Source organism: Bactrocera tryoni, chromosome 1, assembly GCF_016617805.1.
Source record: "Bactrocera tryoni isolate S06 chromosome 1, CSIRO_BtryS06_freeze2, whole genome shotgun sequence".
Lineage (NCBI taxonomy): Eukaryota > Metazoa > Arthropoda > Insecta > Diptera > Tephritidae > Bactrocera > Bactrocera tryoni.
In genome coordinates this window covers 78,638,936-78,657,659 of record NC_052499.1, presented here as the reverse complement: position 1 = coordinate 78,657,659, position 18,724 = coordinate 78,638,936, and the positions used below count along the sequence as shown (strand labels likewise).

At 37.0% G+C, this 18,724-nt stretch overlaps 2 protein-coding genes across 2 annotated transcripts; one reads left to right on the top strand and one right to left on the bottom strand.

Annotated features, from left to right (window-relative positions):
* Positions 1 to 2,725: 2,725 nt before the first annotated feature.
* Positions 2,726 to 3,313, top strand: LOC120781482 (ER membrane protein complex subunit 6). Its single transcript, XM_040113705.1, has 2 exons — positions 2,726 to 2,934; positions 3,000 to 3,313. Exons 1-2 carry the CDS (start codon positions 2,808 to 2,810, stop codon positions 3,206 to 3,208), a joined length of 336 nt encoding a protein of 111 aa, XP_039969639.1. The 5' UTR covers positions 2,726 to 2,807; the 3' UTR covers positions 3,209 to 3,313.
* A 378-nt stretch (positions 3,314 to 3,691) lies between these two features.
* LOC120766535 (beta-1,4-galactosyltransferase 7) lies at positions 3,692 to 5,070 on the bottom strand. Its single transcript, XM_040092106.1, has 3 exons — positions 4,800 to 5,070; positions 4,135 to 4,726; positions 3,692 to 4,076 (listed from the first exon to the last, which is right to left on the bottom strand). The coding sequence occupies exons 1-3, from the start codon at positions 4,912 to 4,914 to the stop codon at positions 3,827 to 3,829; spliced, it is 957 nt and encodes a 318-aa protein (XP_039948040.1). The 5' UTR covers positions 4,915 to 5,070; the 3' UTR covers positions 3,692 to 3,826.
* Positions 5,071 to 18,724: the final 13,654 nt, after the last annotated feature.

Below are 18,724 nucleotides of genomic sequence, written 5' to 3'. Positions count from 1 at the left end.
TTTTTCAAATTAATTTTTTGTTTTCAAATTAATGAAATTTTTTTTAATTATATTTAAAAATTTCAAAAAACTCGCTTTCTGTTTCCTTAATGCGTTGCTAAACGATTTTTCAAAATAATTTTTTTCCTTAACGCATGAAATTGCTGAGTCATTTGATTTTATGCGCTCCTAGCTTAGTTCTACCCCTAACACATGCGCACAAATACTTTTAAGCATATTAAAAATAATAACTGTATATTGTAATAAGCATGAGACTAGCCGTCTAGCAAGCGTTTAAGGCGTGGCAGAGCGAGCTGAGCGCGTAGGCGTAAAACTTTGTCAGTGCACGAAGCAGAGAAACGTTTTGTAATAAAGTTAAAGCAACACATATGAATATATTATAGTTTAGTAAACACAAGTATATATAAATAAAAAATAAATATAAAAATAAAAAATAATCATAAAAATAAAATTATGAATAAAAAAATAAATAAAAATATAATAAAACCGTATATATCACTAATGCTCGACTGATTGAAAATTTTTTAACCTTAATGTTAAACGCATAGTCTTTAATAGCAAACAATTAATAATAAACAAAATACGTACGAATGTAAGTTTATATATGTAACTGTATGTAATTGCAACAACACAAATCACAATAGCAATGAAATTTTCTACACTAAATGCAACGAAACGTAAATGAAAGTAAATAAGTAAAACTATACACATACATACATACACGCATTGGTATGTATAGCATGCGGCAACTATAAATAATTAATAATTAACGATTAAAGCGCGTACGCACTTAGCATTAGCGAAAATAGTAACTTTTTAATGCAATTTTCAGTCACTTGAGCTTTAGCAGTGAAATTTCCACGGGCGACACGTACGTAGAACACCCGAGATATTCACTTTTTTATTCACCTAGGTTAAAACAGCAAAAAAATGTATTAAAAATATATATAGTATATTTATAAAAAAAAAATAAATAAAAAATACGAATTATGCAATTAAAGTAAAAATAAAAACAAAAACACAGCGAATAGTTCATAGAAATAAAACTGCTTAGTTATATCTACAATTAAACGCATAAACCGTAGTATATGCAGATTAACGGAAAGTAATATACCAATAACTGAACTTACTACACAAACAGACATATTATGCAACACTTGCGAACATAATATAATAATTGCAACACAACAACAGTACACAAATATTAATAAAAAAACAAACACTTAGATTTTATATAAAAAGTAAAACTAAAGTATAAGTAATTCAATATGCAATAACACGCACACACACACATACATAGGCATAAGAAATTGTGTGCGCACAGCTCTTGGATTTCTCAAGCTAATTATACTTTAAAAATGATCCTTTACAGCGTTTTGACTTTTCTTCCGTTTTTTATTTACCAATATGTAAATGTAGCATAATCTGTACAATTCGCACTTGTCAGACAAGAATTGGGCTTAAATCAATATTAATATTATAAATAAACTATAATGAAATAATGAATATATTCGCGCGTGTAATCGCAATTGTAGATATTAAACTGAACAATTATTTCTATTATCAATTTTTTATTTTTTTTTTATAACTCAGTTTTAGCTATAACTTAATACGATATTATATATAAGTAAATATTATTATAATAATTTTTTATATTTTGTTCGAAATAAAAGACGATAATAAATTATTGTATGAAATGTAAAAGTATGTGTTTTCGTTTGATGGAAAAGGAGGACTAAGCATGAGTAAGCACTCAGCATGCACACGCTGTAAATTTGGGTTTAATTTTTATGTCTCAAAAAAAAAAACATTTTTATAAGCTATTGTTCTTGCATCAGATTTAGATTCCCAACGGACCGTCGCGGGAAGGAATAAGCATTATTCAGATAAATGTTTTACATGGCCTTTGCTGGCAAAGGCAAAATGGCATTTCAACAAAAATGAATGTATTTCATAATTATACATATGCAATAATGAAGACAATGTTTGCCCAATACCAGTAAGTTTCCATCATAATGGTAAATGGTACGGCTTACGTTTCGATTAATGCCTATTCTGTTCATCATAAAGGAACAATTGTACCACGATATTTTAACTTTCACTTAAGTTACGTCTTGCATGAACAGTCAGGCAAACAGTCACCCGGATTTTGACTCGTCTCGTCATCCTGATCCTAAATACATATATGTACATACATATGCATATATAACAGTTGATTGAACAAAACTATTATACTCTGTAGCTACATGTTAGAAAATTTTAGTATCACAAAATCTCTTATTAATTTTCAAACCTTCAATTTACTTTTAAATACTTAATTAACAGGACTTTTCAAACATTATATAAAAAACTTGAGTTTGAATTTGAATTTAATTTTATTTATATAAGTATATGTGTATATATGTAAAAATTATTCCAATGTCATTCCAAACTCGATTACACAAGAAACCAACGTTATCAGCTGTGGATAGCCTAGCCAGGCTAGCTGGCCTAGCTGTGTTTCGTGAGCATAAATGCTATATCAATGCTTTTACGACGTTCTATTAAAGAACTAAAAAAATAATAGTTGAAATCAATAATATGAAAGTCTAAAAATTGACAACAACAATATATTGTTAAAAAATTTCCAAACTTTAAAAACTTTCAGTCTCTCCCGCACATAAATTTTACTTTTATCGATAACTTCTATATCGATTTAAATGCAAACAGCTGTTTATTGACATTCGCTTACCTCAATTAACAAATTAACACGGCATTACTCTAAACGAAATATTTTGCATTCTACAAATTAAATTAATATTGCAAATATGAGTGGCAGATTAGCAACAAAAACTGGCGAGATTGTCGCTTATAGTGAGGCTGCCATCCGCGGTAATATTTCTGCTGTAGAATATTGCCGTACTTCCATGGCTGCACTATCCGGTTGTGCTGCAGGTAAGCATATATTTTTAAGAATTATGTCTATAACCGGGCATTAATAACAAAAATCTATTTTGCAGGTATTTTGGGACTGAATGGACTGCTTGGATTTTTGTTTTACTTCTTATCAGTATTCGTTTTGTGGCTGTTGGTTTTGGCAAAATCTGGCACACAGTGGCGCAAATTTTTCATCAATCGCCAAAGTTTGCTCACCAACAACTTCATGGGCGGCTTATGTACATACGTGCTTTTTTGGACATTCCTCTACGGCATGGTTCATGTTTATTAAAATAGGTTTAATGGTGTAGATGCATATAACTTTTATATTGAACTAAGAAACTATATAGGACATTTAATATTCAAAAATACAACTATGTGTGTGTATACCAAGGTATGAAAATGTTTGATTTTAAAGTCGTTTGCACTCATTTATATAAAATTTAATTATATTTATTTATAAACTACAAAATTATATGCATAAAAAATAACTGAAACGATAGCTTCAAGGCATAGTGATTCAAAAATGCTTTTTGCAAATTGCTGGAGCCATTTTTTTTAACTTTGAACTCACTCAGGCAGTGTATGCAAACAAAAACGTTTATTTCAGTTATACCGAAGCTATAACATTCTTCACAAATAAAGATATCTCGAAAGCTGAGGGCCTAGTTCGGGTGTATAAGGACAGACGAACAATGATAAATCCTTCATCTCATCTCTTCTAAAGATTCATCGACGTTTCCCTCTGGCTGCTACAAGCTAAAATTACTTCACCTCTGTCAATGATTTAAGTCACTTTTATTGAACTAAGGAACTATAAATTAAATTTTAATTTTAACTAAATTCATACAAAATGATAGATGACAACTATATTGCGAGTTTATAGCACAGTTGATTGACTCAAAAACAATCATGTGGACACCGCGGAAGCGGCTGCGGCATTACCGGAACAATCACACCACGGCGTTTCTTTAATGTCACATTCGAGCAGAATATTCAAAACAGTTATCGAGATACCATCTATAGACATATCATGGACTTTCAGTATTTTGTAGTTTAATGTATTCAGACCTGTTTGTCGATCACGTTTACGTGTAACTTCTTTTTGATTAAAACACTTTTGTGTATCGCGTTTGCGGTGATAACGATTATGTATATGACTGTAACAAAGTAAGTATATTAGTGGGTTTTTGTAATAAATATTTAGTTTTTAAATACCTGAATGTATCGTTGACTCCAGTATTGATATTCTCTGGTCGCGTAACTCTTAGACCAGCGTCTCTAATACGCACATAGAATTCGTCATCTTCCAAACCCCAACCCCAGTATTTATTCGACATCCCATTTACTTGTTTAAAGTGTTCACAACGCACCAACAAAATACCACCAACAAATGTTTCGTAGTGATACTTGGGATGTAATTCAGGTGCTGCTATATGATGTGGACCAGCTGCGCTGGGATATTTATAAAACAAGGCGTCGTTGATCGGCAATAAGTCCACATCGTGCATTGCAATATAGTCATACACTTCACTTGTGAAACGAAAACCAACATTTATAAGTGAAGCACGGTTAAAGCGATACCGGTCTACTTGATTCAGCAGAAATATTTTGTGAACTATTCCTTGACGTTTAAGGAACTTTGTCATGTGTGGCACAAATTGTAGCAATTCTTCGAATCGATCACGAAATGGCACTAACACAGCTAACTTGTGCTCCGCTTTCAGCTCGGTGCCATCTAACTCAGAATGCACATTGTACAATGCGGAGCTTGTCTTCTTTTGACCGCGGCTAAGTGGACATATGCAATCTATGAAAATAAAAGCAATTTCGTTGATTTTAAGCACATATACACCTGTATTTTTTTAATGAAGTAGCATTACCTGAACCCAAAGGCATGAAACTCAACACAACTACTCCTCCTAAACAAAATGCCAGTCCGCACACAAATAGCCAGTTGATAGTTCCTATTGATAGCATTGTATCTTTCTTTTTCATACCACTTGTAATTGTTTGAAACACACCTTGGCCTTATTCACTATCATTCTCAGTGATAACCAAAGGTTGTATTGTTTTTTAAAATGTCTCCAGCATGAAATATTGTATGCCACTTGTATTTCTAACAGCTAAAGTTTATTAATAACAAATTGAGAATAGAGGTTAAAATTAAATATTTTGTATCAGCTGATTGAGAATAAAGCGTTGCCATAGTATTTGAATTGAATTGTTTTTAAAGATTACAAAATTATTTGGATTATGTAGGGCGTTTTGAAAATATGGGAGTATAGGAATGAAGTTGGATGCGACCCAGCAAATCACAACTACCGGATCTTCAGGGCATTGAAAAAATTAGCTTGAATACTAACACAGCGGCTACTCAATTGCTCTATGCGTAAGAAAGGGATGAAACGCCACATGAACACAAGTGTTTCGGTTAGTTTTCCCAATTTTAAAGGTTTAACAGAGCGAATTTCTAGTAGCGCTTTTCGGTTATTTACCGGTGCTGTTATCGATAGTTGTCTTGCAGTAGCCATTCTCATTTATAGAAACTTTAAGCAAAAAAAGGGATGGCGTAAAAAACAAAAGACTTATTGGTCTTGCGAAGTTTATGTTAGATGCAAAGTAGGCGTGCCATGGATATTTCATTTGTGGTAGATTAGAGTCTTGGTTATTGAATTTTATTTACAGGGAGATAGCATTCTAAATAGAGATTATTTTTAATATATCTTTCAGTCGATTTTTTAGATCACACGACTATACTTCTGAGGTTAATCCTCGTTGCCCCTCGATGCTTCTCTACTCCACACTTTCTCTCCGATTCAATGGCTCGACTTATGCAGGAATCAATTTTTCGTTCAAAGCAAAAAAGGTTTTAATTCAGGGAACCAAACAAAAAAAAAAAAGAAAAAAGAAATAGAATAACTAGATATGAAATGTCGCCTCAGAAGGTACTTTCTATATGACTATTATAAATTCCGGTGCAGTCATATCTATAACAAACCTTTGTAGGGAGGAACAGAAAACTAGGAGTAAGAAGGAAAGTTGTCGAAATGTGTGCTATGGGGTCCGAAAGTTTTGAGAAATGGCAAGTTTTATGGTTGCGGATGTTGAATAACCTGTGGTTGCCGAGCTGTAGGAAACCGGACAGGTCACAGGTTGCGAATTTTTTATAAATTCTGTATGCATATGATCCCAATCGCTACACGGCGAGTGTTTTGACGCCACTCAACAATAGTCATTTATCAAAGAATTTATGCTTTAATGCAGAACCAACTCCCATATTAGTTGGCAGACTCATGTCGATGCCGCGGCAACGGAGGAGGACTCAGTTTGCTAATGGTATCGATCACCTTTATCATCAAAGGACGATAGTTTCTACTAAATCCAGCTTTGTGCTTATAACTATTGTGGGATACCTATCACCACGAATAAAATTTAATTTCAACATGGATAAAAACGTCTTGATTGGTAACCGTGTATCAAGAAATCTCGAAGCTCCGACAGCCTGCACAACTGATTTGGAGATACAAAATTTATGTAACGTTGAGACGAATTCTATAGCATTAAACATAGACCATATGATACAGTGGGAGATGCAGTAAATTGCGAAATCGACTTCACAATATTCAAAAATGGAATAAATAAGTGGTGATCCATTTCGTGATTCCCTACCTTTTTAAAGAAATAACACAGACATTTCAAATTTAATGGAGAATGTCTATTATCACTCGAAAGAACATTTTTTGGCACATATTTTTTTGGAGATTATCGCTCCCAGAAGTGAGGCTAAGTCGCAGATGGTCCATCTGTTGAATCCAGTTTGTGATGACTCGTTTGAGCATTTCGACTGGTAACTGACGAATGACACGCGTGTTGTTTTATTCTAAGGCTTGAATCGAAGCGGGATTGTACGCATAAACTTTAGACTTTACATATCGCCACAGGAAAAGTCTATCCCTGTGATATCACACGATCTTGGTGGCCAATCGATCAGAGCAAAACGTGAAATTATTTGCTCACCGAAGTGTTCTCTCAATAAATCCATTGATTGATACGATGTGTAGAAAGAGGGTGACGAGAATGTCGCCGAGATCATCAAATATTCTGTTATCATGCCACGATAACGGTCGCCATTGACGGTTACATTCTAACTGGCATTATTTTTGAAGAAATATGGACCGATGACTCCACCGGCCCCCAAACCACCCCGAACCGTTGTTTTTTCGGGGTGAAATGGCAGCTCTCGAATCTCTTCAACGCTTCTCTCTTCTTTTATTGAGCCAGATATGGGCCTCATCGCTGTACAAAATGTAGACTTCGGATTTTTCTGGTACTTTTGAAGAGCCCATAGAAGGAAGCACAAGCTTTATTTTGTATGCTTTCAATTTAAGATCTCGATGTAAAGTCGTTCCATACGTCAGTCCGAGTTGCTGCGAACGGCGCCAAATCGACTCTCTACGGTCTTCGTGTACACACTGAGCAAAGGCTGCTATATTTTCTTCACTGCGAGCTGGTCGTGCTCTATCGGTCGAATATTATCCAATAATGACTGTTGGGTCTCAAAACTCAGTAGGTCGATTATGTTGACCGTAAACACATTCTTTACAGAACGTGAATTTTCTTAATAAAGTTCAACGATTTGTAAATTGTTCAGGCGCAAGTTTGAGCATGAATATAGTATCTCTACAAAGCTTATCTATCCATTGACATTATAATTGGGTACGAACCCTATTCAAAATAGTCAATTGAGTTCATCCCAAGACCATCAGTTCCTCTTCGCATCAATGTCGAACAAATATCTAAACTTCTGAGGCTAAATTACACACGATTAACGATTAAACACTCAAAGTGCTTTTATAGCAGTGTTTACTGTATTTGTAATAAAACAGGTATTTGGAAAATTGATTAACACCATACTAGTGAATTAACGGCTCATGTAAACTATGTATGTAATGACCGTTTAGGTTATAATTTACTTTATCCACATATTACATAACTTTATTAGACGTTATGCGGAAAGATTGCACCTCAAATTACTAATAGATCTATAAAGATAGAATAGAGCGTGCTTTCGCGGAAATACTAATTACTAACTAGGCATTTGTACATTTACGAGTGGGAAATTAAACAGCTAGAAAATGACTAGAGATCCTTATTCAATTAATGTTTTTTATTTTTTATTCTGGATTAAGCTTAGCACCATAACTATAAGCCGCCTTATTATTTGAAAATAATTACAGAATTTTTGCATTCAAAGTTGCAATGAAGTCACGTCCGAACCGAAGTCTAAAAATTATAAAGTAAATTTTTCTTTGAGGTCGTCTGGACAGATCATGTGCAATCTCCAAATATGTAGACATATCAACTTTGTTCTGAAATAACTTCTCAAAAACCTGAAGAGATTCAAGAGCTATCATTTTATCTAGAAAAAACAACAATTCGGTGTGGTTTGTGGGCCGGTGGACTCATCGGTCCATATTTCTTCAAAAATGCTGCCTGTGAGAAGGCAACCGCAATTGGTGACCGTTATACGAGGGCTGCTATATATATTCTGGCCTAGGGCAACACTAAGTGTTGCCAGGTGCAATCTGACATCTTCATTGGAAAGTTTGACATTTTGTAGCATAACATTACTCAGAACGTTTTGTCATTTAATCGTGAATTGTTTTATTTACAGGGAATTAAAAAATTCATCTCGGCCAAAAGATGGAACTAACTCGTGAACATTTTCGTGCGATCACTTTTCACAACTTTCGACGTGGATTATCACGACAAGAGTGCATCGATGAACTAAAATCTTTGTATGGCTATGAAGCACCATCCTATAGCACTGTGAAAAACTGGTACAACGAATTCAATCGTGGCCGACGCTCGCTCAAAGACGAATTCCGTGAAGGTCGTCCAAAAACAGCCGTTGTGCCAGAAAACATCGATGCCGTACGTGAACTGATAATGCAAGACCGTCATGTAACATACCTTCAGATAGAGGCATGCCTATGCATTTCTCCCACCAGCATACATTCGATATTGCATGCACACCTGGTCGTAAAAAAGGTTTGCTCTCGTTGGATCCCGCACAATTTGACAATCGCTCAAAAAAAGGCTCGTGTGGATTAGTGTAAAGAAATGCTGAAAAAATACGATCGCGGTGCTTCAAAAGACGTTTATAAGATCGTCACAGGTGACGAATCATGGATCTATGCGTATGAGACCGATACAAAACAGGAATCGACAAAACAAAAAACAAAAAACAAAAAAAACAAAAAACAAAGAAAATAAAAAAACATTTTCGTTGATAAATATGCCTATTTACATTATTAGGCCAGAAATATATATAGCAACCTACGTATACCAGTTATTTGATGCCTGAAATTGAAGCTCGTGATCTCGGCGACATTTGGTTTCAACAAGGCGGCGCGACTTTGCACACATCTCATCAATCAAAGGTTTTATTGAGAGAACACTTCGGTGAGCAGATAATTTCCCGTTTTGTGCCGGTAGATTAACCACCAAGATCGTGTCATATCACATCGTTATACATTTTCCTGTTGGGATATGTAAAGTCTAAAGTCTATGCGGACAATCCCACTTCGATTCAGGGCTTGGGGCAAAACATTATGCAATATTTTTCTCCAGCAGCAAATAAGATGCAATAAAAAGGATTCTTCTTCTTGTGATCTTGGCTTAGATATTCTTGGCACTTCCAATTTGTGATAATCATACGACTGTCCTATAGCCAAAGCATACTTTACATTATAATGGTAAATATTTGCTTGAAAATGCCATTATGACGATGTGCTTTCTAACCTTCTCTAAACAACTTTCAACTTTTTATTTCCATAATTTTCATTAGCTTGTGTACGGCCGCGCCAGACACATTTAGTCTTTCCGCAATCCTTCGAGTTGTTTTTCGACCAACGATTTTATTTTATCCACATCGGCTTTAAGAGTCCTTTCAGGACGTGGTGCATACTCAATATTGAAATTACCGGAAAGAAATTCTTCTCCAATCCAAAGAATTCTCCAACATCTTCTCCGTAAACATCACATGATTTTCGTCTTGCTTGAACTGCAATTAGGCATGCCCATCTTTAAATATGCGAACTAGTGAACGATCGTTATTAAAATCTTCTATAGAAAAAGCTTTAATTTGACGAGATATCTTCAACACATCTTAAATGGGTTGTTGTCAAAGGCAACGGTGCAATCACCGAAGAAATCGTTTACTTAATTTTGTCGTACAGCTCATCGTTTCATCGAGTGCGGTATTCGTCGTTGCCAATGCTCGTTGGATTTCGAGGCTGACGTTGTTGTTGGGATAAATGCTGGTCAAGATAGACAAACTTATCTACGTCTTCGAAGTTACGACTGTCAACAATGACGTGGGAGCCAAGTCGCGAATGCGACGACTGTTTGTTTGATGACAGGAGATATTTCGTCTTGTCCTCGTTCACTACCAGACACATTTGCTTCGCTTCTCTGCCCAACCTGGAGAATGCGGAACTAACGACGCGACTGTTTCGGCCAATGATATCGATGTCATCGGTGTATGTCAGCAGTTACAGGGGATCCAGAGTACAAGTTTAGGGTGGAACTAGATATATAACTTTGTACTTGATTTGAGAAATGTGTAACTGTAGACTATAATTTTATTTTTGATACATATTTCAACATTTACTTTACAACATAAAATCAGTACGTTGTTTGCTCATTTTACTAAATCATTCTATTACTGCTTCTGGTTCCGCAGCATGTCATTGTTTATATTGAGAAGAGCTAAGCTTTTCAATCATTGCTGGAGCATCCTTGTTCTGAGCCAAGCCTTCCGCGTTCCTCTAGTCTTTTGTATCTTTCATTGTTGTTGCCAAAGCTTACTTCTGCCGTGAGCTTCGATTTTTACAGTTCTTTGTTTCCTGGCGAGATTTGCCCAAAACGTCTAACGAGGCGTTCAATGAGTACAGTTATGGTAGAAGTCTTCACAGCTTTAAGATGAGTGATTGTTTCGATGACTCTGACGACCTGGGTTTTTTCATTTCAATATCTAATTTTCAGCCAATGTAGAATTTGAAAAAAATTCTTCAAAGTGATGATCATAATCATGCTTTCTTCGTATGCTCAGTGTTGCAACTAATGTTTTTATAACGGTTGATGCTTTCGAAAGGTTGAATCGTTCTGCAGAACCACACTAAGTGGCTGCTTCAGTGATCAGATTCGATGCTTTTACTCTAATCGTTCCATTCTACGATTCGCTTGAACGATCTCTGCGATTTAAAGAACGGCATCATGCCTTTGTACCCACCTTGTCTCTCAAAGCTGCACAATGTTTTTGCCCAAGAATTGAGCTAAAACAGGGTTATATTTCGGTCTTGAACCTTGGAAAAACATCTACCAGTATCTTTTCTCTTGAGAACGCGCATCCGCAGAAATGCGCTCTCCCACAGTTCCCAAATCCTTGAATCCGCCCCTGCTCGGAGAGGTCCTTCCCGATCTTGACGGAGCTGCTGGTATTGCTCAACGTCAGTTTTCACAGCCGTGTTAGTTATACTAACTGGTGGGTCAAAATCTAGTTCTTGTGAGGAATGTTTTGTATTTATGAAGGGTATCATAGTTTCGGTGCAACCGAACTATTGACGATTACGTAGCCTATAGTAAAAGAAGTCTCAACTATTATTAGCCACATGCGAAAACATATGTTTATATGCAGATAATCATGTTTTAAAGTACTCAAGTCTTAATGTGATTTAGAACAGCACTTACTTTTTACACATATACATAGTATGTTGTTTGCTTTCAAATAATGTAATCATCATTACTGTTTTTTGGTGAATTAAGGCAGATCTATATTAGCATAATAAATATTGTATGTAATCATGTGTTATGCTAGAGATGCAATCATGTTTGTACATAAACTTTAAATATGTTTCGTACAGATTGAACAATAAAAACTGGTTCCATGTTCGGGTGCTATGTGCACCTTCGTGATTACTTAGTGCGTATGTTATGTTGCTTTCGCATACCTGAAATTAAATAATTAGCGAACACTGTACAACAACAACGTGACCTTGAGATTTTTGTTAATAAAAAAAACTTCCAATTAATTGACTTCCGAAGTAGCCAGTGGCATAAAATGCTTTATGTTTTTTGTATATTATATAATATTTAAACAACGTATATGGTATTTAAGTAGGTCTAAACTAATCAATTCAGTACCGATCAGGTCTAGTAAAAATATTTTCTCAAATAGATAGCTCAGCTCCTGTTGAAAAATGGATATCTTATGATAAGGTCAAGCAAAATACGGTCCTGTTCGAATTGTGATGAGCCGCGCCGAATGGTGAACTACACCCTCAGTTAAGCCTTGGCTTGCTGTGTATTTCATGGCATTGGCTCATCTACTATGAGCTACTCTCCTTCGAGTAAACTCCTAAATCAGACATCGGATTGTCAACAATTGGACCTCCACCTGCGGGTACTGGGAACCCCTTTCGGTTCGGGGGGGAAACCGAATATACCCGTAAGAGGCGACTATAATCCACATGCACTGTGTATGACATTTACAGGTCTTGGTTTGAATGTCATCATGGTCTAAGTCAGAGCAAGTGCTATAATACTCAGCTTGAAATGATATTATAGACTTTATATTAATTCCTAATATAAAGGCGTTTGTTGTTCAAGCGAAAAATGTCACCGATCATTGAGTTGGGACTGTGAAATGCTCAAACTGGAAGTACCAAATGTTATAAGGTCACACAAAAGAGTTTAACCTAGTACCACGGGGAGCAGTTAGCCCTTGGAGGTAACTTCAATCTGCTCATTGGGTTTGGCCCTTTGTGGAGATTCGTGGTGGCTGTGGTTTAAACCTAAATGCAGGTAGTGCATTTGTCCAATGTGGAGTCGCATTGCGGCCGGGTGCCGGACCCAGAGTACGGCAGAGGTTTTAGGTCGGCCTCGAACCCGACCAAGGCGGCTAGGGAATCCCACCCTACCAATTGGAACCAAAGTGTAGGTGCAGATGCATGCACTACTCGCATGCGTCGTGCTTTGGTTCTCCAAGGTATTAGTGCTTTAGGAATGCACTTATGCTTTGGGGCGCTGATCAACGCATTGTATTGATCTACGTGCTTCTAGCAATAGAAAGCGACGTGGAGTTAGGCTGTCGACAGCAGCAATTCACGTAAAACCACAACGGACTCTGTCAACAATTGGACCGTCTGAAGGACGCAATCACGCAGAAACCTCTAGCTTTCAACAATAGTAGAGCATTAAGACAACGCCAGGCTACACACATCGTTTGCTACTCGCCAGAAAGTCCTGAAGCTTGGTTGAGTTGTTTCTTCTTTGTCCAATCTGGCATCAATTGATTGCTAATTGTTCCTGGAAAATGATTTTGAAAAAGTCGCCTTAAGAGGCTTTTAAAAATCGATTGTATTTTCGCCAATAAGGACGAGGGTTTTTACATTTGCATGAAGCATTTTAAAATTATCAACGCAATGGCAAAACAGGTTATCGAACAAAGTGCACCATTTTGACCTAAATTGGATCATTTTAACTATGCTAAAGCACTCTAGGCCGTAGCTACGGCGGTTGAACTAGACAGTTGGGCTTATCTTGAGCTCCGTGTACGCTTATGTTGTGATTGGCTAAATTTTGGACAAACAAAATTGTTTGTCGGTGTTTCTATTGTCGGTTTACAATCTCTTTGATCCTCAATAAAAGCTACCATAGTGTACACTGAGTATGAGGCCCTTGCTCGAGATCCTTTATACGCCCGGGGTCATTTTAAAAGCTTAAGTTATTTATTTTCAACCGGTTTGGATGCTGGGCCAGAAAAATACTTAAATCTCTGAAAATAATTTCGGTTTAAAAAAATCCTCTTGACATATTACTGAATAGTTAAACCTTGAAAATAAAAAAATGCATTTTTTTATTTGTTAATTTGGTATCCCCACAAGGCTAATACGTACCTCTCCGAGACTTTCCATACCAAACCAGGTTTCAGACAAAGGGACTCCCTATGGGACGACTTCTACAACTTGTGCTGGAGGAAATAATACGAGCTGCAGAGCTGAATAGAGTAGTCAGAATCTTGTACAAAGTGTAAAACTGCTGGCGTACGCCGATGGCATCGACATCATTGGCCGTCACAACCGCGGCGTTCTTTCTGCTTTCTTTAAGTTGGACAAAGAAACGAAGCAAAAGGGGCTGGTAGTGAACGAAGGCAACACCAAATATCTCCTGTCATCAAATAAACAGTTGTGCTCGCATGTTACTGTTGACAGTCATAACTTCAACGTCGTAGATAATTATAATATCTACACCAACAACAACGTCAGCTTCGAAATCCAACGCAGAATAACTCTTGTAAACAGATGCTACTCCGGACTGAGTAGACAATTGAAAAGTGCAGTCCTCTCTCGACGAATAAAGACCAAACTCTACAAGCCACTCACTCCTGCTATATGATACAAAGACATGGACGATAACAACAACTGATGAGTCGACGTTACGGGTTTTCGAGAGAAAAGTTCTGCGGAAGATGTATGGTCCTTTGCGCATTGGCAACGGCGAATATCGCATTCGACGGAACAATGAGCTGTACGAGATACACGACGACATTGACATAGTGCAGCGAAGTAGGAGACAATGGCTACGCTGGCTAGGTCATGTTGTCCGGATGGACGAAAACACTCCAGCTCTGAAAGTATTCGACGCAGTACCCGCCGGGGGAAGCAGAGGAAGACCTCCACTTCGTTGGACAGACCAGGTGAAAAAGGATCTGACCACACTTGAAATCTCCGATTGGCGCCAAACAGCGAAAAGATAGATCGACTGGTGCGCTGTTATAAACTAGTCTATAACCACGTAAGCGGTGTATTTGCCCATAAAGAAGTAGAAGTCCAGAATACGCCCTTAAACTGACTAATTTTCCCACCACAAAAATTTTATTAGAATCTTGTTGTCTACTATTGTCTGAAGCTCTCAATATATACTCCAAACTCATCTAACAGCCTACCGATGCACACAATCAACACAAAATCTCACATTTCCCATTCTCAAAACAGTATAAAACCACTGGTTCGCTAAAAAAAAAAAACCCATGCCATCGATTTAAGTGTGATTTAGTAGCTAGAATGTACGTGGGGGCACCGCAGTGCTAACCCTTAATCGCTTTGTATAGTCAGTGGAATTATATATCTTTGTGTCGTGTTAGTTATTTACTTCGATGACTAGTAAAATATGATTACATTTTAATTTGTGCCTCAAAAGCGCACAGCTCCGTCTGTCGGCTGCCATGAATTTGCCAAACCGCCGAGTGTGTGTTCATAGAAAATCAAGAACAATAACAAAAACCAATGCTTGGTAAAGGTTTTTTTTCGCGTGTGCCACATTGCCGTCACTATCTATCAATCATTTTCATATTTCATAGATTTTTTTTTCAGTCAGCAACTAAGCACACACACACACATGTGCGCTAGTCAACGGATTCCAGCCATTTTCAAGCCCACTCTATCTAGGAGTTTGCTCGATCGGCCCATCAAGATTTCGAGTGGTGTGCACTTTGTTGCATTGTTGTTGCACAATTTAAGCTGCCGCGTCATTAGTACACATGTAAATATATACAGCCTTACATATGCATATATGCATGTATATTTTGTGTGTATGTATGTGCATGTTGGCTGCTGTGTAGCTTGTTGGCTTAGGTTTTTCTTAAGATTTCATTGCGAAATATTTGGGTTATGGCAAAAATTCCTAATCATTGTTGCACTTGTTGCAATGTCGTTTTTATTTTATTTTTTACTCGACACTTTTTTGCAGATTTCGGAAAATTTATAATTCACTTTTTCATATAAGGCACTTTTGCAACTTACATACATACATACCTACCTATTCATACATTGGATTGTGAGTGTGCGTGTGTGTGCGTTAATCGGATGCTCATTAATACACGGGTTTCGCATATTTGGCATAGTGTCTTAATTCGTCGACGCGCCGTAGTTAAACAACCTAATTTTGCTTAACCTTGAACTTTGCCGGCACCTAGCAAAATTTATGCACGTGTATACGTACATATGTATATACATATGCTTTAGTATATGTGTACCGTGTATATATAGGTAAGCAAGACAAAGACCAACTGAATGTAAAATGAAATTAAATGGAATGAATAAAATAAGCGAATTCGATACCACTTCAAATTTAGGCAATAGCCACATGCATATATTACATATAAAGGGTAGTCCAGAAACGAGATACTTCGGAGGGGTCAATTAGATTAGATTATCCTTAGGCACGGCGCTAAAAATTTTGAGGGAATATTCAGTATCGTATCGCTAAATCTATTTTCAAACGTGCTCAGTCGAAAAATGAGAATTTTCGACGCAGCCTTAGTCCAACTCAGCGACTAAATCCTCTACGTAAATGGCTATCTCTCTGACCTTACTCGTCCTTACGCTTCCTTGCTGCACTGCACTTGAACAACGGCCATATTAACATACTGGATGAAGAAATAAAGACCTGAGCTTAATCTTGCAGACTCCCACTGTCACTAACTCTAAAATTTTAGGTGCGACCGTCGACAGTCTGTGCTACTTCCCTCCTCATACAACCGTGATTATCGATAAAGAACAGAGTCACAACAAAATTCTCAAGTCGCTAGCCGGCAGCACAAAGGGAAAAAATAAAGAAACGTTGTTGGCAACATACAAGGCAATCGGCCGCACCAATATGGTCGCCTGGATGCAGTGAAACGCAGACGAGGCAGCTTCAAATATGTCATAACGCTGCATTCCGGACTACGACGCGATGGATCTTGATGTCTCCAGTCGAACATTTACACAGTGAGGCTGCCAGTTAAGGAGCATAATGAACTTCTCTCCAAGCATTTTCTGCTGTGGTGTTTTCGTAGAAACCATCCCTGCATTCGCTTGCTTGAAGCGGAACCACCTTTCTAGAGGTAATTTTTCAACTATGTCGACGACTTTAAAAAATATGCCGACAAGACGACGCCGGACGCAACTAACTTCTGACAAGCATTGACAGCCATTCACAATGAAGCCATTAACACCTTCGCCGACTCCCTCTCAGTGAATAGCGTACTACCACCCATTGCAGACGAAGAGCTCTAGTTGCCGCGAGAGTGACCCTTGCGCAGCTTCGTTAAGGATGCTGTAGCAGGTTAAACTCCTATCTATCCATATCAATGAGTCCCCGCATGACACTAGCCACCTCTTTGCATATGCTTGTAACCCTATTCATCTGACATCCTTCTTCCTTTGGTCCGACACCGTCGAAACAGCACGTTTCCTGGGCCTAACGTTGCATGACGTCAACTTATCTCATCCTTACCATCCCAATGAAGATTAGGTATCCGTTACAACAACAACAACAACAAACCCCTCATCAGCTGACGATTTTGATTATAAGAAAATGTACTTGCCTTTTCTAAGATCGTTAGTATGTGCTTTCTGTTCTAAGGCAAAATGAAAATAATGCTAAGATTAGATGAGGTTGGTCCGGTAGGCTAATGAGCCACGCATAGACCAGTTTTGTTCCTTTGTTAACAGTTAGAGTTACGTTACGTCTTCCTTGACGACCAGTCATCCTTTAGAATGCCTGTGCTTGCTGCGAAAAGCATGCTAAACTGGAAATAATTTTCTTGAAACTCTCACCCTCCTCAGACGAAATATTATCTGTCAAAACAAAACCATTATTTCCGATTTTATTTTTTTTTTTTTTTGGTAAGTAGATAATTAATAAAAAAGAAGATTTACAGTTAAAGTTAGGGAATTTATCTCAGAGGAGTATCCAATTATGGTTGCCTTCTATACAAATCAGTATTCAGCAAAAGCAATATGATTGTATGATGTACAATTAAGGAGCTCTGCCTGCACAATTATTATCCATAAAATACAATGAATCGAATCAAAAGCGTTACGAGACCTAACAGGTGCAGCATGGTACATGCACGAGAAATCTACATAGGTATCTTGAAATACCAATTGTCAACACAGAAGAGACAGATCTCTGACAAGGCTACCTGTCAAAACTACAAAATCATACTAATCTTTTAGCGAAAATCTTATCCTGATCAGTTATACAAGCACGTGTTCAGAGAAAGGATCTGCCAATGTTTTGGTCAGCAACGTTCTATCTATCGTCCATTACAATTATTGGACCAAAGCAGTAATTCATTAGTTATTAGGCTTCTGAAACTTGCCATTAGGCTCAAATTATGTAAAAAATAATTATTTGATTAAAAAAAAAACAACTTATCCGTCTTTATACTTGTGATCTAGTGCCTCAATTTTTGAGATATCGATCTGCAATTTTGCACACGCCGTTTCTCCCTAAAAAGCTGCGGAAACACCGCTATCGCACTACTATAGCATATAGCTGCCATACAATCTGACTGATTAAAATTATGTCCTTGTATGGACAACATTTTTATTTGACTATTTATCTTCAGGAAGTTAAGTTTTTTCCACAAAAAAAAAAAACAAATTTTAATGACCAGAAATCAAAATAATGGACTTTATTGAATTTTTATTCCAGCAATTCATTATCATATCCGCCTTCTTAGCGATTGTAATAACCTCTATTGCACTGGTATTCGATGTAAGTAGAGTAAAGTGGGTGATACTACTTTTGACAACAAAAAATAAATAAAATTACTTTTGAATTAGTACAACCTTTTTATATTCGCGTGAAGTTTGGTCTCCATATGTCAATTATTGCGAAAAACTTATGGCGTGTTTTGCAATGGAAAAAAAAATTATGCACAAGCTTGCTTCCAATAGAATCACCGCTA

Bases quoted from the DNA above. Each gene is read 5' to 3' on its own strand.
- LOC120781482 (XM_040113705.1), top strand. From the start codon at position 2,808: ATGAGTGGCAGATTAGCAACAAAAACTGGCGAGATTGTCGCTTATAGT. The intron at 2,935-2,999 runs GTAAGCATATAT...TCTATTTTGCAG, and splicing joins ACTATCCGGTTGTGCTGCAG to GTATTTTGGGACTGAATGGA.
- LOC120766535 (XM_040092106.1), bottom strand. From the start codon at position 4,914: ATGAAAAAGAAAGATACAATGCTATCAATAGGAACTATCAACTGGCTA. The intron at 4,727-4,799 runs GTAATGCTACTT...TTATTTTCATAG, and splicing joins TTTCATGCCTTTGGGTTCAG to ATTGCATATGTCCACTTAGC. The intron at 4,077-4,134 runs GTATTTAAAAAC...ACTTTGTTACAG, and splicing joins GGAGTCAACGATACATTCAG to TCATATACATAATCGTTATC.